We start from the raw sequence: 22,059 nt of genomic DNA, 5'->3' as shown, positions 1-22,059 counted from the left end.
TGGTAATAGTATTGTAGAAAGTGGTGGGATAGTGGTGATGGGGCGAGCATTGGTCGTAGTGATGGGGCGAGCATTGATCGTATTGGTGATGGGGCGAGCATCAGCCGTAGTGGTGATGGGGCGAGCATTGGTCGTAGTGATGGGGGGATGGTGCAGCATTGGTCGTAGTGGTGATGAGCATCGTAGTGATGGGGCGAGCATTGGTTGTAGTGGTGGGCGATGGGGCGAGCAGTGGTGATGGGGCGAGCATTGGTCGTAGTGGTAGAACATTGGTCGTAGTGGTGATGGGGCGAGGGTCGCAGCATTGGTGATGGGGGCGAGCATTGGTCGTAGTGATGGGGCGAGTATTGGTCGTATGATGGTGATTGGTGATGGGGCGAGCATTGGTCGTAGTGGTGATGGGGCGAGCATTGGTTGTAGTGATGGGGGCGAGCATTGATCGTAGTGGTGATGGGGCGAGCATTGATCGTATTGGTGATGGGCGAGCATTGGTCGTAGTGGTGATTGGGCGAGCATTGATCGTATTGGAGATGGGCGAGCATTGGTCGTAGTGGTGATGGGGCGAGCATTTGTCGTAGTGGTGATGGGGCGAGCATTGATCGTATTGGTGGTGGGCAAGCATTTGTCGTAGTGGTGATGGGGCGAGCATTGATTGTATTGGCGATGGAGCGAGCATTGGTCGTAGTGGTGATGGGGCGAGCATTGATCGTATTGACGATGGAGCGAGCATTGGTCGTAGTGGCGATGGGGTGAGCACTGGTCATAGTGGTGATGGGGCGAGCATTGGTCCTAGTGGTGATGGGGCGACCATTGGTCGTAGTGGTGACGGGGCAAGCATTGATCGTAGTGGTGACGGGGCGAGCATTGGTCGTAGTGATGGGGTGAGCATTAGTCGTAATGGTGATGGACGAGCATTGGTCGCAGTGGTGATGGGGCGAGCATTGGTCGTAGTGGTGATGGGGCAAGCATTGGTTGTAGAGGTGATGGGTAGAGCATTAATCGTAGTGGTGATGGGGCGAGCATTGTTTGTAGTGGTGACGGGGCGAGCATTGGTTGTAGTGGTGACGGGGCGAGCATTGGTTGTAGTGGTGACGGGGCGAGCATTGGTTGTAGTGGTGACGGGGCGAGCATTGGTTGTAGTGGTGACGGGGCGAGCATTGGTTGTAGTGGTGACGGGGCGAGCATTGGTTGTAGTGGTGACGGGGCGAGCATTGGTTGTAGTGGTGATGGGGCGAGCATTGGTTGTAGTGGTGACGGGGCGAGCATTGGTTGTAGTGGTGATGGGGCGAGCATTGGTTGTAGTGGTGACGGGGAGAGCATTGGTTGTAGTGGTGATGGGGCGAGCATTGGTCGTAGTGGTGACGGGGCGAGCATTGTTCGTAGTGGTGACGGGGCGAGCATTGGTTGTAGTGGTGACGGGGCGAGCATTGGTTGTAGTGGTGACGGGGCGAGCATTGGTTGTAGTGGTGACGGGGCGAGCATTGGTTGTAGTGATGGGGCAAGCATTGGTTGTAGAGGTGATGGGGAGAGCATTGGCGTAGTGGTTATTGGTTGTAGTGATGGGGCGAGCATAGTGGTGATGGGGCGAGCATTGGTTGTAGTGGTGACGGGGCGAGCATTGGTTGTAGTGGTGACGGGGCGAGCATTGGTTGTAGTGGTGACGGGGCGAGCATTGGTTGTAGTGGTGATGGGGCGAGCATTGGTTGTAGTGGTGATGGGGCGAGCATTGGTTGTAGTGGTGATGGGGCGAGCATTGGTTGTAGTGGTGATGGGGCGAGCATTGGTTGTAGTGATGGGGCGAGCATTGGTCGTAGTGGTGATGGGGCGAGCATTGGTCGTAGTGGGGATGGGGAGAGCATTGGTCGTAGTGGTGACGGGGCGAGCATTGGTTGTAGTGGTGATGGGGAGAACATTGGTTGTAGTGGTTACGGGGCGAGCATTGGTCGTAGTGGTGACGGGGCGAGCATTGGTCGTAGTGGTGATTGGGCGAGCATTGATGGGGCGAGCAGTTGTAGTGGTGACGGGGCGAGCATTGGTTGTAGTGGTGATGGGGCGAGCATTGGTTGTAGTGGTGACGGGGCGAGCATTGGTTGTAGTGGTGACGGGGCGAGCATTGGTTGTAGTGACAGGGCGAGCATTGGTTGTAGTGATGGGGCAAGCATTGGTTGTAGAGGTGATGGGGAGAGCATTAATCATAGTGGTGACGGGGCGAGCATTGGTTGCAGTGGTGACGGGGCGAGCATTGGTTGTAGTGGTGACGGGGCGAGCATTGGTTGTAGTGATGGGGCGAGCATTGGTTGTAGTGGTGACGGGGCGAGCATTGGTTGTAGTGGTGACGGGGCGAGCATTGGTCGTAGTGGTGACGGGGCGAGCATTGGTCGTACTGGTGACGGGGCGAGCATCAGTCGTAGTAGTGTGGTGGAACAGTCCGTGTGATCAATTTAACTTTCATTCATCACTGCCGTTACCGATACATCAAAACTATCGTAAACAATTAATAACTTGTTGAAGAAGTAGAGGAACTCTAACCCTCGGTCTAACGTAAGCTGATCTTGCTCACTACCATTGTACTATGGTGTTAATATAGGGTTGATACAATGTTCCTCGTATTGTCTGCAAGTTCTGCTGTTGTATCGACGACAATATTGTTAGAGCTAAATCCAAACCAGTAATGATCAGTAATGAAGCTAACTCCAGTTCATTTCTTGAAAATATATACGATACACACTCCGTAGGGAAGTGGAGACGACTCTTTCCTCCGTAAGCTATGCGTCTCTTAAGAACGAACATAAGAACGAAGGAAAACTGCAGAAGGCCTACTGGCCCATGCGAGGCAGGTCCAAGTCTCCTACCGGCTTAAGCCAATGCACCCAACCTAGTCAGGTCAGGTCATATTGACTTAAGGGAGGAACACGGCAACCGACCTGGTAGCACAAGCTATCAGGTCCAACTCACACCCACCCACATCCACTCATGTATTTATCCAACCTATTTTTAAAGCTACACAACGTTCTGGCCTCTATAACTGTACTTGGGAGTTTGTTCCACTCATCCACAACTCTATTACCAAACCAGTACTTTCCTATATCCTTCCTGAATCTGAATTTTTCCAACTTAAAACCATTGCTGCGAGTCCTGTCTAGGCTAGATATTTTCAGCACACTATTTACATCCCCTTTATTTATTCCTGTCTTCCATTTATACACCTCAATCATATCCCCCCTAATTCTACGTCTTTCTAGAGAGTGCAGATTCAGGGCCCTTAGTCTATCCTCATAGGGAAGATTTCTGATACATGGGATCAACTTTGTCATCCTCCTTTGTACATTTTCCAGAGAATTTATATCCATTCTGTAATACGGTGACCAAAACTGTGCAGCATAATCTAAATGAGGCCTAACCAAGGATGTATAGAGTTGAAGAACAACCTGAGGACTCGTATTATTTATGCTTCTTGATATGAAGCCAAGGATTCTATTAGCTTTATTACGAACACTTATGCACTGTTGTCTTGGTTTCAGATTACTGCTAACCAGAACTCCTAAATCTCTTTCGCAATCCGTAATATTAAGATCACATTTAGTTTATATGTGGCATGGTTATTGTCCTGTCCAACATTTAGAACTTTGCATTTGTCTATATTAAACTGCATCTGCCACTTCTCCGACCACTGCATCAGTCTATTCAAATCTTCCTGGAGTGCTCGAATGTCCTCGTCAGAATGAATTCGACGGCCTATTTTGGTGTCATCGGCAAACTTGCCGATGTCGCTCTTTATGCCCTCATCTATGTCGTTTATGTAGATTGTGAACAGTAGGGGGCCCAACACTGACCCCTGTGGAACACCGCTCGTGACGCTTCCCCACTCTGATTTCTCCCCATTTATGCAAACTCTCTGCTGCCTATTTGTCAACCATGCCTCTATCCAGGAAAAAATTTCTCCTCCTATTCCATGTGCTTTAATTTTCCTCAATAGTCTCTGATGTGGGACCCTGTCAAAAGCCTTACTGAAGTCCATATACACAATATCATATTCATTACCATGATCTACCTCCTCAAATACCTTAGTGAAAAAAGTTAATAAATTCGTAAGGCAGGAACGCCCCTTTGTAAAACCATGCTGAGATTCGTTGATTAATTTATGCTTTTCAAGGTGGCTACGAACTGCCTCGGCAATTATTGATTCTATAAATTTTCCCACTATGGAGGTTAGGCTTATTGGTCTATAGTTCGAAGCTAAGGACCTGTCACCTGTTTTGAAAATAGGTATCACATTTGCCATTTTCCACTTATCTGGCACCATGCCAGTTGGTAGTGATATGTTGAAAAGATTAGCCAAAGGTGTGCTAAGCTCCTCGTTACATTCCTTTAGAACCCTTGCATACAGTTCATCAGGGCCTGGGGATTTGTTAGGTTTTAATTTATCTATTTCCCTAAGGACCATGTCACTTGTGACCCTAATCGTGCACAGTTTATTATCATCCTGTTCTACATAATTTATCATTACTGGAATATCGCTGGTATCCTCCTGTGTAAAAACTGAGAGGAAGTTTGTGTTAAAAATGTTACACATTTCCTTATCACTGTCAGTGAGCTGACCCGAGGAACTTTTGAGTGGGCCTATCTTGTCCCTGATCTTACGTCTGTATACCTGAAAGAATCCTTTTGGGTTAGTCTTCGATTCTCTTGCAACTTTAACCTCATAATCTCTCTTTGCTTTTCTAATTCCCTTTTTTATTTCTCTTTAACTGAATATGTCGATTTCTTAATTGCCCCTCTCCTCTTTTGATTTGCCTATATATGCCTCTCTTTTGACCAATCAGATATTTTAATCTATTGTTCATCCATTTAGGATCATTTTTGTTTGATCTGATTTCCCTATTTGGAACATAATTTGACTGAGCAGCTAGAACTATGCCCTGGAAAGCATCATATCGGCAACCATCACCACCTACCTGACCCTTAGTCAGGTCATTCCAGTTCAGCTCACCTAAGTAATTTTTCAGTCCTATGATATCAGCCAAGCGAAAGTCAGGGACAGAGACTTGATTGCCATTATTAGGGGAATTCCATGATATATTAAAACTGAGTGATTTGTGATTACTTTCCCCAAGCTCATCATTAACCTCAAGATTATTAAATAGTGTTTCCCTACTGGCAAGAACCAAGTCAAGGAGGTTATTTCCCCTAGTTGGCTCTGTCACAAACTGTTTTAAAAAACAATCCTGGATCGTATCAAGAAAGTCACCTGACTCTAAATTTCCTGTCAAATTGCTCCAGTCAATCTGTCTATAGTTGAAATCTCCCATTAGCACAACATTTTCGTATGTAGATGCCTTACGAATTTCGTCCCATAGAAGTTTACTGCACTCCCTATCAAGATTTGGGACCCTGTAAATCACACCCAAAATTAGTTTTACTCGGCCCTCGAGAAGCTGTAACCAAACAGATTCAGTGGCTGACGCTTCTAATTTAATATCTTGTCTAACACAACAATTTAAATTGTCTCTGACTTACATCGCTACTCCACCACCTTTCCTGTTGACCCTGTCAGTGTGGAATAATTTATAGCCTTGTATGTGACATTCAGAGGGCATCTCTCTATCTTTCAGATTGAGCCAGGTCTCTGTTATAGCAATAATATCTATGTTTCCTGCACTTGCAATTAATCTTAGCTCATCTATCTTATTTCTTACACTCCTGCTATTAGTATAGTAAACCTTAAGGGAGCTAGTCCCTTGCTGCCCTCTGCTGTCCCCCTTTGTTTGCTGACCTGATCTATTGTCTTTATTTATAACTTCATGCTGAATGCCTTTTATACATTTACTGTTTCCAACCCTAGTGTTGCAACCTGCTTGTTTCCCACACACACCCATACCTCTATCTTCCATCAGTTTAAAATCATAGGCATTTCACCAATGGCCTTCTCAATCGAGTCTGCAAGTGCTACCACCCCTGCCCCAGAGAGATGTACCCCATCCCTTGCATACATATCATGTTTGCCATGAAAGTTGTTCCAGTTGTCAATGAATGGGATTGCAAGTTCCTTGCAGTATCTGTCTAGCCAGCAATTTACACCAATTGCCCTAGACAACCATTCATTTCCTACTCCCCTTCTAGGCAAGATGCTACATATGATTGGGATCCCTCCCTTAGACTTAATGAAATCTATAGCTGACCTGTACTTATCTAGCAGCTCTTCTCTCCTACCCTTCCCAATATCATTTCCACCAGCACTGAGACAGATAATGGGCTTGTTCCCATTACCTGACATGATATTATCCAGCCTGTTGACTATGTCCCCAACACCAGCTCCAGGGAAGCACACTCTATCTCTCATCTTATTCCTTTTACAAAAAGCACGGTCAATATATCTTACCTGAAAGTCACCAACCACAAGAATGCGCTTACCTCCATTAGCAGGGGCAGTAGTACCCTTACCTTCACTGGCCACTGAAGTACATTCATCCTGAAGAACAGAGAAGCGATTTCCTACCTTCAGATCTTCACTCTTAACTTTCCTTACTCTGATGCGCCTCCCATTACTGTGAACCACTCGCCACTTGTAGCAGGTGCTGGGCTGCACCTCACTGCTGGTAGCCGTTGCTACCTCCCCAACTACAGCCTCCTCACAGCGAGAGAGAGACTGCACCTCACTGCTAGAAGCCTCATTCCCCACAACTCCAGCCACCTCACACTCTCTCCCAGACCCATTGAGGTGGACCTTCAGCCTCCTAATCTCCTCCTGGAGAAGCAAGACCTCCTCCTTCAACTCTTCAACCTCAATTTTTAAAACACTGCAGAAGCAAGCCATACTTTGTAACCGTCCACGCTAATCCCCAAGGCAGCTCAGGGTCTGTGACCTCACGTGACGACTGACCACTGACCACTCAAGAAAATGCCGAGAACAAGGGCTAGTACCCTTCACCTGAATAAATTGCTAAATCTTGCCGATTAGGTAAAACTGGTCAATTAGCAAGAACTCATTTAAAATTAAGTCCTTTCTAAAACTTTCTTTTATACGTTTAAAGTTTACAGTAATTTAATAATAAACACAATGAAATATTTCTTTTTTTCGATAGGTTCAGAATTATTTTTGCGAAATTATTATATACACAAAGTATCGCTTGTCTTATTCGGCAAGAAGAGCGTTGCTACTAAAGGCAAAATCGCAAGTTTTACCTATTCGACACGACATATATATATATATATATATATTATATATATATATATATATATATATATATATATATATATATATATATATATATATATATATATATATATATATATGTGAGTGCGCGCGCGTACGCGCAAAGTAACCTCGTGGGGAGTTGAATGATAGCTCTAGGCCTTTCGTGTTGCAATCAACACATCATCAGGAGCTTGCGATTTTGTAGAAAGGAGGAGGTCCAAGTAAATACGATCACAGTCTTTAGAGTGATGTAGTGGAGGCAGGATCCATACATAGCTTTAAGAAGATGTATGATAAAGCTCATGGAATTGGGAGAGAGTGAACCTAGTAGCGACCAGTGAAGAGGCGGGACCAGGAGCTATGAATATCGACCCCTGCAACCACAATTAGGCGAGTACACACACACACACACACACACACACACACACACACACACACACACACACACACACACACACACACACACACAGTTGCGTCGTTCAAGCTTTCCGGTATCTCTCTCTCGAAAAAAGTGAGTGTTACTTTTATTCCATATTCCTTGACAACAGTGGGACAAGAACCATGTTCCTTCACTGCCTATGTGGTGGGACGAGATCTTTTGTTGAACAGCAAAATACTCTTGTCCTCTTTTTTGCAGGTACTTTGCTCCTGTCACCTACACAACTGGGCCTCAAAAGGATCTAAAGAACTTAGCGGAAATTTACATGACCCTCAACGACTATCATGACTATCAGAAGCTGCTCTCTAGGTAAGTTTGGCGACGGAAAGAGCGACGGGTGATGGTAGTGGACGTCTTCAAATATATATATATATATATATATATATATATATATATATATATATATATATATTTTGTGAATTTTCAAGTGATTTCGTGATTTCTCACATTATCAATGAGCTGATAATGTCAGAAATCACGAAAGCGCTTGAAAGTGACCCAGAAAAAAAAACACTTTCTTCATTCAGTCCATTACTGTCTTCCCAGAGGCATGCCTATACTACAGTTCAAAACTGCAAATATCCCCACCTTCCTTTCCACCTCCAGGGCGAACCGGTTTCCCTGAATCCCTTTATAAATGTTACATTGCTCGCACTCCAACAGCGCGTCATGTCATAAATACCACTTGCCTCCTTTCACTCCTATCTAACACGCTCACACACGATGAATGTCCAAACCCTTCACATACAAAACTCTTTTAACCCCTCACTCCCACCTTTCCTAGGACGACCACTACCCTGTCTTCCCTCCACTACAGATATAAACACTCTCCAAGTCATCCTATTTTCTTCCATCCTCTCTAAATGTCTGAACAATCTCAACACAGCCCCTTCTGCTTTCTGGATAATACCTTTAGTAATACCACACCTCTCCCCAACATCATTACACATATGCACCAGTTAGGTATCTTTATTTCGAAACGTTTCGCCTACACAGTAGGTTTCTTCAGTCGAATATAGAAAAATTGATAGAAGAGACGTGAAGACGATGTAATCAGTCCATCACCCTTGAAGTTTTGAGGTGGTCAGTCCCTCAGTCTGGAGAAGAGTTGTTCCATAGTCTGAAACAATATGGAGTTGAAGTGGCAGGATGGAGCCTTATATACCGCCAGGAGGTGAGATGTAGGCCACAGGTAGAGATAAGGATGTAGTCGTTGGGAGGTCACGTCCCTCTCAAATCCAGCCATTCTCACTAGTAGAAGTTGTCCAAGGTGTTTTCTGTTCTGTACCAAGATACTATTGTGTTGCAGTGTCTGACAGAGTGAATATTAAAATGGTATAAAATACTGACAGGTTGTTAGGTAAGACACACATGCAACAGTTAGGTATCTTTATTTCGAAACGTCTCTTCTATCAACTTTTCTGTATTCGACTGAAGAAACCTACTGTGTAGGCGAAACGTTTCGAAATAAAGATACCTAACTGTTGCATATGTGTCTTACCTAAGACCTACTTTTACTAGAAAATAATCTCTGTCTTACCCTAACCTGAGCCTCACTATCCTCGTCAAAACCTCAGTAACCTACCATCTATTTTTTTCACTTGCAACGTCTGCCACGTTGTCCTCCTTTCCACCCTGAAGATAAGGTTAGGTTAGTTAAAGTTAGCATGACTTTGATTATATAAACATTAGTTTATTCCTAGATCAGTAAATGTTATAACGTTTAAAGTTTAATTAAGGTAGTTAAGTTATATGTTTGATTATGTTAGCTTAGGAAGAGTTATATTAACTTTATTTGCATTAAGCTGGATAATGTTAGGTTGGTTTGAATAACTGGCTTAGAAAACCGACAAGATAATGAGTCAGACACTTGTGCAACACTTGGGAGTCTTTATTCTGGAAACGTTTCGCCAGACAGTGGAAACAGTCGAAGATGAAGAGTTTTAGGTAATCAGTCCCTCAGCCTGGAGTCAATGTGAACAGTCCATAAATCTTGGCAAAACGTTTCTAGAATAAATATTTCCAAGTGTTACACAAGTGTGATAACTTTAAGTTAGCTAGGGATATTGTAATGCAAATTCCTCTGGTGTCAGCAAGTTTTGCTTAAATTTAGCTATCAAATTATCACAGCTTATGTCTAAGACATAAGCTGTTATGAGTCTTCATAATCTTAAAATACATTTTTTCATAGTTAAATATTTTTCTAACAAGACCCTCATTATGAAATTTCCAATTACTGTCCCCACAGATATGGAGAATTTCCCCGCCAGGCTGAAGAAATCTTAGAGCTACTGAATGGAAATATGAAAAATGGACTAATGCCGTCTAACTGGTCTATGGTGAGTAATTAAATATTTTAATTTAAAAAACAATATTTAAAATGTGTACTGGATATCACGTGGAAAGTCAGAAACAAAAGGAAAACTGATGGCAACAATAACCTTCAAAACAACTTTGGTTATTATATATCAGACATCCACGTGGAGCATATAGGACAAGTCCGGATTTCCAGTATTTCAACTGGAGGTTATTTAGGTTATTCACGATAATGATGATTGATCAGTTGTCATTACTTCCTCAATCACTGCTCGAGATGGTAATGCTAATGAGTGAATTAAACTCTCTACAGTTCACGCTGCTCTTCTTTTCTATCCCAGCTTCACATTTATTGCTTAAGCTACTTCTTTTTTTCAGACTAATAAAAAACCTTCTTAACAAAGAGGATTTTTTTATATGTCTTAGTCAATAACAGCCATTCGTACCGTGTTTCTTCCTAAAAGTCATAAATTAACCCGTCTTAACTTTTTCTGTTGTAAGATCAGAATTTCCTTCAGCTGCACTCCGCTACTGTTAGTGTGTACAACGACAATTTTGTTCTGTATTGGAGTCGGAAACGCAGTTGCTCTTTTTATTAGATACTGTCCAAAGACGACTGTCATAGTAGACTAAAATATTCTATTAGGAAAAACCGCTTTTGTCTTCGCTCGAAACTATATTTCTACTGTCTTCAGTTGTTGCCCTTGAACGTTTTACAAGTGATCTAAACTGATGATTTTTCTCATTCCTTTGTTCTTTGTAATTAGTGATAGGCCTCACATTTTCAGTAAAAATAAGTCTTCCACTTTTGAGCCCCCTATTAAGCCATACTGGTGGGCGGAGAAATAAACTTATATTATTTCTCAGTCTTGATCTCAGTAAAGTCTTTTGGTTGAAAACTATGTATCTTACGCAGAATTAGATGCGGTCCCGCTAGAGTGTCATGAGGACTCCTGGAAGCGATATTAGTTGATGGCTGTAATTTTGTTTTAATCAAATCACATTTGAGCTTCTGTTCGTCATACTAGGTTATCCCAAGGTTATCTTCTTTGGATCAAATCTGTATGTCGCACATTCCCCATGCGCTATATGCCCCCCCCCCCCCACGGGCTTAGATTATCTGTGATTATAAGCTGTATGCGAGAATTTTCAAATCATGCTGACAGTCCAACACACTTCTGAACTCTCTCATACTTCTCTACCAATCACCTTGGGAGTCCCACAATTGGACGAAAATCCTGATATTTCGATTTCAGCTGATTTCTTGTACTACTCTTAAGATTGTCATTTTCTGTTCCTGCTAAACTTCGGCACCTTCCTCTTGCCCTTTTAACTACTATTATTTGGCAGTGCTTAATGGCTTCCACGGGCTTAACACTTTTCTAAATATTGCAACAATTATTGATACTTGAGTGACAGTTTTCTCTTTCTCACAGGTGGGTGTGCTAGAGAAGTTTGACAGTTTGGGAGGCCCTGATGAGGACTCGGTCTTCTACAAACCCTTCATTCATCTGCCGCAAAACATCAGCGCAGAAGATCAGTGAGACATTAGCTGTGCATTATTTTCTATCATTGTGATGTTTTCTTCTTGGAAAGTATAAGTTGTAAAATAAAGCGTATCATTTGTTAAGCACCAGGAATATGAGACAAACTATTAGAATTATTTAAAGAAAATAGACCAGTTATAATTTTATAAGTTATAAAAATAAACTGACACATAGCCACTAAATTACTCATTATTGTGCTAACCGGAAAATATAAACTATCTTCTGTCTATGCACAGTTGTGTCTGAATATACAGTAATGTTCTAACGTTTTTCATGCTTATGGTCTAACAGTATCACTTGCATGTTCAGAATTATTTTTGTCACTTTACAGGGTGACATTGAGAGAACAAGCACGAGAGAAGATCAAGAAAGACCTCTTCCCTTTTTTAAAGAAACTCCGTGACTTTATCGAGGTATGACTCAAACTTAACTCATGTTTTGTGTATTTCTTTCAGAATTACTGGAAGATTTTATAACTTTAAGTCTGGGATACCTGTGCGTGGTTCTGGGGAACATGAAGCCTTTAGCGAAGCCCCAGACTACACTTTTATTTTCACAAACTGACCAATAAGACTGTGTGTGCTACACGCAATTCGATGTAAGCACTACAGTACCTAAATTTTTTTAAGTTGTTTTAATCTTTTAAATGCTTTTTGAGTTATCTCTTAGTGTACATTTTCAATACCAAAAAATTCTTTAGGGCTATCTTACACCGTCCATCAAACTTTCGTAAGGATTAATCCAGAGAGAAAATTTGAAAACTGTTTACCCAGCATTTTTCATGTGAAAATTATTATTAATCTATTTTTCCTGCTTCCAAAATAAGGTATTTTAGACTTTTTCCAAATAATTTATGCGTTTGGCTGCATTTATATAAGCAGTGAATTAAATGGAACAGTTAGTGTACAGCTCTTGGTCTGAAGGTTGTAGTTATGAAGATTATCCATTTTTTTGCACTTAGAGTAAAATTTCTGTTCATTCTTAACAAAGATCTTCCAACATAGTTTTTTCTTATGTCATTCACTCCTTTAATTCTATACGTTTTATTGTACTTTTACGTCCGAAATTATTCCATAACGAGTAAATATCATTCTAGTTCTTGTGTCCACTGGTAGATCGGGTTTACATCTGCTCGGAAGTCTGACCTTTTTTCGATAGATGTCAATTTTGTACAAATTTCAGCATTCAGTAAAGAATTTGTACTGTGGGAAATTTAAAAGCTCCGCTCCTTCATTTTCTTTTAGTGGATTTTCTCCAAGCATAATCATTATTTTTCGCGTGCTTATTGGATGAAATATAGCGGTGGTGTAGGACATGCTGCGCAGTACACTCATTTGCGAAGTAGCGTGGCGAGTTTCATTCCAGTCTGTCATTACATTGAGATTTCACGGGCATATTTTGCAGTGCGTTGTTGCGACTTTTTGTCGCAGAACGAAATTTTTAAAAGAACTGTGTGTGCGTGTGTGTGTGTGTGTGTGTGTGTGCGTACTCATCTATTTGTGGTTGAGGGGTCGATTCATAGCTCCTGGCACCGCTTCTTCACTGCTTGCTACTAGGTCCTCTCTCTCTCCTTGCTCCATGAGCTTTATCAAACCTAAAACTATGAACGGTTCCTGCCTCCACTACGTCACGTGCCGGACTATTCCACTTCCTGACAACTCTATGACTAAGGAAATAATTCCAATTGTGACCCCTTGTTTTTGTGTCCCATCCCTGGAACATCCAGTCTCTGTCCACCTTGTCAATTCCTCGCAGTAGTTTGCATGTCGCTGTCATATCTCCCATAACCTTCCTGTCCTTCCAGTGTTGTCAGGCCGATTTCCATTAACCTTTCTTCGTAGGACATTCCCCTAGCTCTGGAACGCGCGCGCGCGCGCGTGTATGTGTGTGTGTGTGTGTGTGTGTGTGTGTGAAATTCAACGAAGCAATGGGTCGGACATAGTGTTTTGAATGACTGGCCTAGATTCAAAATACAACTGTATGCAAACCTTTTATCTAGTATATTTACAGATTTTTGCGAAAGATGAACTGTTCAATAGTCTTCCTGACTGCAAAATTTATTATTATTAATTTATTATGTAATGGACTCAGAGAGATTACATGCCTGCTACGAGGCCAGAGATAGGAGTGTCGTCGCTGGAAGGTGGACACGACTACTACCAAGCTTGTCTCAGGTTCCATACCAGCACCAACCTCACACCCCAGGAGGTCCATAACCTGGGTCTCGCAGAAGTAGACAGGATAGAAAAACTGGTGCAAAAGGTAGTGTGTAAATATCATCCAAAGATATTTGACGAATAATTCAAGCAAAATGCAGGTTATGTGTTAATGCTTAATACTTGTAATGAACCTTTCAACTATCTTCGGAATTATGGACAAAAAATATTCATGGAAATTGCATCAATATAATTAAGCCATTTAAAAACCATATTCCAGCTAATATATTCTATTATAGTAAATTATTTGACACGTTTAGCTAAATATATTAAATATATTGAAAAATAATTTGCTTAATATGTAAGATTCTGATACCAGTTTGTGCAACCACTTGCAGACAGCTGCTGAGATTGGGATGGAAGGAAAGACATTTTCTGAGATCAGTCAAGCCTTGAGGGAAGACCCAGACCAAGGATTCAGTAACAAGGAGGATGTGCTCAGTACCTATAGAAATGCTGTCTACAATGCCATTATGCCTCTGATGCCTCAGCTATTTACAACTGTGCCACAAGAAAATGTTACGTGAGTTTTTTATCCATTAAATTCAATTTCATATAACTGATATCAGTAATGTTTAAGATATCCTTACTGAAAAAGAACAATTTCCTTCCTGACAGTTTGGCTGAGTATATATTCTGCCGTTCTTCTGTCAGGAGTGGGAAGTGAAGCACAGATCCGAGCGGCACGTAATGAGGCTTTCTGAGCATATCGCAGTTCATCGGCACTTTCTCAGGAGGAAGCCTCATTACGTGCCGCTTAGATTCGTGCTTCACTTCCCACTCCTGACAGAAGAACGACAGAATATATACTCAGCCAAACAACCATTGGGAACAATCAACAAAATCTGATGCTATCACGAAAACTACAAGACCTGTGCTCCTACGGCAAATGGAGCGAAATGGGACGACCAGAAATCATAAACAACTTATCTTCCTATACACTAACTGCCACCGAGACAGAAGCCCTCCGGCATCAACAAGAAATATCAACCGGTGGACATGGTAACCAAGAACCAACCTTTTGGAGATTCCGAGTTTCATAAGGGTTTCGTTCAAGGAATTATCACTGCCGCAGCTACTGAGCCTTCAAGATCGGTCATTCCCAGAAGGTATACTCAAGCACTCAGGGACTTGGCCAACAACAAAGGTGTGGTGTTACTCAACACTGTCACCTACAACAATAAAGTTTTAAATCTCGGTGATGCCAACACATACCAGACTGTTTCAGAATCAGTGTTACTTCAGAGCACCCAAGCTTTTCTTTAAACGGCTCGTAGCATCTTACGAAAATCAGAACAAGGCAAAAAAACTACTTAAACTTTTACCAGGTCAGCCGAAACCAGCACGCCTGTATGGCCTTCTTTAAACACACACGCCTCGCATCCCACTACGTCCTACCCCTTCCGGCATAGGGATGGGGAGAGGGGTGGGATTAAATTATGAGAAATCAAATAAAATATGTTACTTGACACAGTTACTTTTTGCTGACGATACTGTGCTTTTGGGAGATTCAAAAGAGAAGTTGCAAAGGTTAATGGACAAATTTGGGAGGGTGTGTATAGAAAGAAATTTGAAAATGAGCATAGATAAGAGTAAGACGATGAGGGTATCAAATGAGTTAGGTAAAGAAAAATTGGATATCACATTGGAGAGAGGAATATGGAATAAGTAAATTTGTTCAGATATTTGAGAGTAAATTTGCCATTGGATGGGTTTATGAAGGATGAAGTAAACCATAGAATTGATGAAGAAAGGTGGGTGGTGCGTTGAGGTATCTGTTGAGACAGTTATCCATGGAGGCAAAGAAGGGAATGTATGAGAGTATAGTGGTACCAACACTTTTACATGGGTGTGAAGCATGGGTTGTAAATTCTGCAGTAAGAAGGCTGGAGGCAGTGGAGATGTTGTGTTTCAGGGCAATGTGCGGTGTAAATATTATGCAGAGGATTCGTAGTGTGTAAACTAGGAGGAGGTGTGAGGTTACTAAAAGTATTATTCAGAGGGCTGAGGAGGGGTTGTTGATATGGTCATTTAGAGAGGATGGTGCAAAACAGGATGATTTGGAGGGTGTATAAATCTGTAGTTTGGGGAGGAGGGGGAAGGGTTATCCTAGGAAAGAATGGAGCGAGGGGGTAAAAGAGGATCTGTGTGCAAGAGGCTTGGATATACATCAGACATGTGTGAACGTGTTAGATAGCAGTGAATGGAGATGAATGGGTTTTGGGACTTGCCAAGCTGTTGGAGTGTGAACAGGATATTTTTGAAGGAATTTAGGGAAACCGGTTAGCCGAAGTTAAGTCCAGGTGAGAAGTACAGTGCCTGCACCTTAAAGGAGGGGTTTGTTACATTTGTTTTTGGAGTAACACCTGTCATATCTGCACACCTCTGCAAAGACAATGATTGTGTGAATGATGGTGAAAGTGTTATTTTCCTGGGTCACCCTGCTTCGGTGGGAGACATCCAGCCTGTGTATATATATATATATATATATATATATATATATATATATATATATATATATATATATATATATATATATATGTCGTGCCTAATATGTAAAACTGGTCAATTAGCAAGAACTCATTTAAAATTAAGTCCTTTCTAAAATTTTCTCTTATACGTTTAAAGATATTTTTTTTCATTAATGTTGATGTAAAAATTTATAATTTTGCACCAAAAGGAACTTAGAAAACTTACCTAACCTTATCATAACAAGAACAATTTATTTTAGCCTAACCCAACTAAATATATTTTAGATTTGTTTACAATAATTTAATACTAAACAAACACAGTCAAATATATTTTTTTCGTTACGTTCAGAATGATTTTGGCGAAATTATTGCATACACAAATTTTCACTTGTCCTATATGGCAAGATGAGCGTTGCTATTTAAGCCAAGATGGCAAGTTCTGCCTATTCGGCACGACTAATATATATATATATATATATATATATATATATATATATATATATATATATAATTTCGCTTCTTATGACCAGAGTCTTTGGTAAGATGGGTAAGGAAGAGGGATGGGTAAGGATAGAAATATTGGAAAAGGGTGGGAGAGGGGAATGAGGTACATATTATAAATTTATATACTAAAAATTCATATTTTTCTTACGCAGAGTAGAAGGTGATGACGACCCCAATGCTTCCTTTGCTATGTACAGAACAGCCTCTATCGACGGATCAAGACTGGGCTCATTTGTTCTCAATACTCATAATTATGCAATGCAGTAAGTAGATAAAATTTATGGTTTGATAAGCACGTTACTTGGGAAGATATTCTATTTTAAGATATGTTACATACGCATAGATGATAATATACAAATGATGAATGATTTCTGTGTTTTGGTAATCTGCACATTTAGAAAATGTTCAAAAATTTTTAAGCTTGGGGATAACCTGGGCTTGTGAATCTTGTACCAAATCGGAGTTTTTAATCTCGTGTACAAGTGATCAGGTTATGACTCGCGAGCAGCGTTCAACTCTTGCGTATCTAATGTGACTCAACACGGCAGTATCCTGAAGGAAGTCAAGATGGATGTTATCCCACGCAAGGCAATGAATCAGAAAGTTTATTTTTGATCACGGTTAACTTATAACATTACACTAGACCGACTTAACTAGGCAGCCTAACAATAAGTTCTTTGATATTCTTTGATGCATAATACAGGCATACTATCATCTTTGATGCATAACACAGGTATACTATCATCTTTGATGCATAACACAGATATACTATCATCTTTGATGCATAACACAGGTATACTATCATCTTTGATGCATATCACAGGCATACTATCATCTTTGATGCATAACACAGGTATACTATCATCTTTGATGCATAACACAGGCATACTATCATCTTTGATGCATAACACAGGTATACTATCATCTTTGATGCATAACACAGATATACTATCATCTTTGATGCATAACACAGATATACTATCATCTTTGATGCACAACACAGATATACTATCATCTATGATGCATAACACAGGTATACTATCAGCTTTGATGCATAACACAGATATACTATCATCTTTGATGCATAACACAGGTATACTATCAGCTTTGATGCATAACACAGGCATACTATCAGCTTTGATGCATAATACAGACATACTATCAGCTTTGATGCATAATACAGACATACTGTCATCTTTGATGCATAATACTGGTAGACTATCTTCCTAATGCCTACAAGTTATCACTTAGGAAAAATTAAAACCATACTTTTTGGCACAAAAATAAGCAGAAAAGAGTAAATACGTTTAATGTATGTGTAATGGGTACTATCAGTGGAAGACAGGCACAGTGCCTACCTAGAGGCTCGAAATAACCTATATCTAGCTCGTATACTATATCATGTAGATTATTCCTGTTCTTCATGGTACTCTGCTCTTATAGAACAATGAAAGACAACTATAAATTACCCAGAACCGAATCGTAAGATTCATCCTGGACCTGGGTCCTAAGGAGCATATAGGCCAGACGGAATTAAAACAACAAATAAAATGTTTAATTGCTGTTTGAAATACATTAAAACAGTTAAAGTTAAACCATGTTTACAAAATTGCTTACGTTGCTGCGAATATTGTCAAGGTTAGGAAGCAAAGTCAGTATAGTACTTGAGGAACGGGGCAGTTTTCTGGTACTTACAGTAGGTGGCCAGGCAGCAAATACTTCCTAAAGAAAAATAAAATGGAACGAGTTGCCTGACCATGGCTAGACCAGTCTTAGCACAGCTGGTTGAGGAAAAGAACTAAATAGTAAGTAATGAGTGAAGCCACAGAAAGAGGAATGTGAATTTTTGTATAGATAATATTCATATAACTGTTATATTCAACTGATTTTAATATTCTATTTTTTTATGCTCGTGTTATTTTTCGAGAATTTTATTTACTCTGGTTATTTGTACTTGGCCACTAGCGATTTTTTTTATTAAGAGTTGTGACTGATTTTTTTTTCTAATGCTTAGGCTGTTAAACGTGTTATTTACACATGTTACTATGTAAGAGAATCGTTATCATCCCAAATTGTGTAAAATTGTTCCCAGACATATTTAATCATTTTAAAAGCTTACGTTAATTTTCCTACATAAGTTGTTTAAATTAAATTGTTCTTGATTAACGTTAATTTAAGCAATATAACTGATATTAAACAATGCTTTTGACGAAAGAAAAAACGAAGAACTTCTGTTGTGACTGAGGAGGTTTGACAGTAAAATCCTGAGTTCGACACTAAACGTTGACACTTAAGTCATGGACACCTTGTGAAGGTAACTGGGATGGGTTGATCAAGGACACCTCGTGAGATTAGGTAGGTTGGGTTGATCAATTACCGAGGCTAAGTAATAACCAACATGGAAACAGGATCTGGGAAAATAAAGTTGAAATGTACATTTCGACCCCAATCGGTCTTCATCAACGGATTCAAAATATGAGACAAGATTATGTTCATGTAGGTAGAAACTGTGACAGGGTGTTGAACATCACGGTGAAAATAGCAGGTAAATGAAACCAGCTCTGAAGAAGTGTATGGGTAGTTGAATACCCCATCTTGGTCCACCAGAAGTTGAACAAGACTTAGATGCGTCAGTTGGGTGTCCTTATTATGGAGATGTTTCTCCAGCCCGTGGCTTTAATTAATCAAATTCAGGAAAATTTACCGGAGACTGTAGAAGGTGTAAAGAAGTTTGAGGTCTTCTGTCCCACAGCCTTGAAAGGTGGTGTTAAGGTAATCAGTCTTGATGAATGTGAACACCTCTTTTAAAGGCTGAGGAATTGATTACCTAAAACTACTTATAAAAGATTTTCTCCACCTGAATTAACAATGAGTTGAGTTAATGAAACCACTGGTTTACGAAGCGTCTCCACAATAAGGATAGTGAAAAATTATGTGTGTGAAGTTCACGGGCACAGACCGGAACTATTACATACACAATCTGGGGCAGGTACAACTAAATTAAACATAACACTTACTGATGTTAGTTGCACCTCGGAGCTAGGTGGGATTTTGGGGGACACTAGGTCGCTGCAATGCCCCCCCATCCCCCTTCGATACCCACACACTCCTCCCACACTTACATATAATAATATATTATGGCTTATGAAATTTAAACCAGTAACACTGGTAAATTATGGATGTGGACTGTAATGGTATATTAATGATTTGACTTTGATAATTAGTGGTTTGGTCCACAAAATATATACATTGTAATAGAATGAAGAGAGATAATGTGCATAAATGACATATAGTAATTTTATATAGCAGAAAAATTACACAAATTTAAAAAAAAATCACTTACCTATATATCTCTTGGCTCTCACATCCTAACACTTCACATTCAGACAGATAGTAATACATTGGCCAATGCTACAATCTACTGTATAATTGTAGAGATGCTTACATAATTGATGCATGATAGTCCCCATTCCCAGACGCCGCCGCATCCATTATATTACATTTATCACCAGTATACTGGCCGACTTTCTCTTGTAATTCGCTAATATCGGAGTTCGTGACTTTTAATTTTTACACAGTTCTAAATTATGTCTGATACACTCATTTTCGGCGTCAATTACACAAGTGTTTCTCTGCTACGCTCTCCTGTCTATGTAAACTACGTCATATTTCGACGCCACACTCCCAACCTGTGTCGGTTTTTTTGTGACTCGAAACTTTTCCAAGAAACACAACACTACATATACACTACGTTATATAAACATTTTGTGATGAATGGTTTAAAAAACCGACAAGTTGAAGATTGAGACACTTATGCAACATATGGGAATCTTTATTCAGGAAACGTTTCGCCACACAGTGGCTTCATCAGTCCAATACAAAGCAGAAAAGTGTAAGGAGATGAGTTTGAGGTAATCAGTCCCTCAGCCTGGAGTCGATGTGTTCAGTCCATTAATCTTGTAGGATGTACAGCATAGGGCCGTAGACGTGGTTTATATACTGTAGTCAGGTGAGACGAAGCAGGAGGCGGGGTCATAGTGGAACCATCAACTAGTCTAAGTAGGTCCTCGTCCAAAGGTTGGACATGTGTTGAAGAATTCTTTGAAGCAAGATCCCATGATGTTGCAGTGTCTGACTGTTGTGACCCAGCCTCCTCCTTCTTCGCCTCACCTGGTGCAGTATATAAGCCACGTCTACGGCCCTATGCTGTACATCCTACAAGATTGATGGACTGAACACATCGACTCCAGGCTGAGGGACTGATTACCTCAAACTCCTCATCTCCTTACACCTTTCTACTTCGTATTGGACTGAAGAAGCCACTGTGTGGCGAAACGTTTCCTGAATAAAGATTCCCATATGTTGCATAAATGTCTCCATCTTCATACGTATTATTATTATTATTATTATTATTATTATTATTATTATTATTATTAGCATTATTAGCATTATTATTATTATCAACATTATTATTATTACTACTACTACTACTACTACTACTACTATTACACCATGTTTTATAAACCCTAATATATTATCAAGTTTTTACACATTAATTTCAGGAAAATTAAAAAAAAAATCCCACAAGGGTAACCAAGTGCTGCACATTTTTGTTCCTCGACTTGTCGATTATATATATCATTAATTTATAATATGTTCCAGCGGGCCCATTGTAGTATATCCTGCACTGTGTTATGCCAGATCCACTCTACGAATTTAAACCTGCGTTGGCATTTTCTTTTAAGTTGGGTGCTTGTATTTACTTCTCAAAGGCGAATTTTGAAACTGCATCTAGCCTCCGTTGCCCTTGTAAGATACTGTTGTTAAGTACTAAACACATGTGCAACACCTGGCTGTCTTTATTTGAAGACCTTCAGCGAACCAGTGACCTCTTCAGTTTAATGCCGAGATAATATACGAAGATAATGTAAAATGAGGTAGTCAGTCCCTCAGCCATGCAGAACTATACGTAGAAAATGAGGTAGTCAGTTCCTCGGCCTAGAAGCCGGTTAGTCTTTATGGATATGAAACATGGGCTGGAAGAGGAAAGCTTGTACATTGGAGTCATGTTTCTTACAGTAGTTGAAGCCACCGTCATAGGTGGGCGAGACCTACTAATGAAATTAAGTCATTCTAAGAGATGGGTCAGATTTAACCTCTGACACAACTCTTCAGCATAATTTACTTCTTATAGTGAGTCCTGCATTACTGTGAAAATGACCTACCTCATTTTACATACTGACTTCAGTATATAATGGACCATCTTTATGCCTCTGCTTCAGATTCATCAAGACTAAGGTACCGAGCACCGGCTTCTATGCTGAGTATTGATTACCTCGTATTACATATACATATTTGTATTACTTCATCC

General features: G+C 40.5%; 1 protein-coding gene across 1 annotated transcript in view; it reads left to right on the top strand.

Annotated features, from left to right (window-relative positions):
* LOC128686733 (uncharacterized) overlaps window positions 1-22,059 on the top strand; it is a 35,959-nt gene that overhangs the window by 7,313 nt on the left and 6,587 nt on the right. Inside the window, exons 5-11 of the mRNA XM_070082107.1 lie at window positions 7,833-7,943; window positions 9,883-9,973; window positions 11,387-11,490; window positions 11,829-11,910; window positions 13,589-13,759; window positions 14,052-14,236; window positions 16,841-16,951. Of these exons, the coding sequence (XP_069938208.1) occupies window positions 7,833-7,943; window positions 9,883-9,973; window positions 11,387-11,490; window positions 11,829-11,910; window positions 13,589-13,759; window positions 14,052-14,236; window positions 16,841-16,951 (855 nt within the window). The remainder of the gene's footprint in view (window positions 1-7,832; window positions 7,944-9,882; window positions 9,974-11,386; window positions 11,491-11,828; window positions 11,911-13,588; window positions 13,760-14,051; window positions 14,237-16,840; window positions 16,952-22,059) is intronic.

This window comes from Cherax quadricarinatus, chromosome 7, assembly GCF_038502225.1.
Source record: "Cherax quadricarinatus isolate ZL_2023a chromosome 7, ASM3850222v1, whole genome shotgun sequence".
NCBI lineage: Eukaryota > Metazoa > Arthropoda > Malacostraca > Decapoda > Parastacidae > Cherax > Cherax quadricarinatus.
Note: the sequence above shows the minus strand (reverse complement) of the source record. Positions and strands in the feature narration are given on the sequence as shown.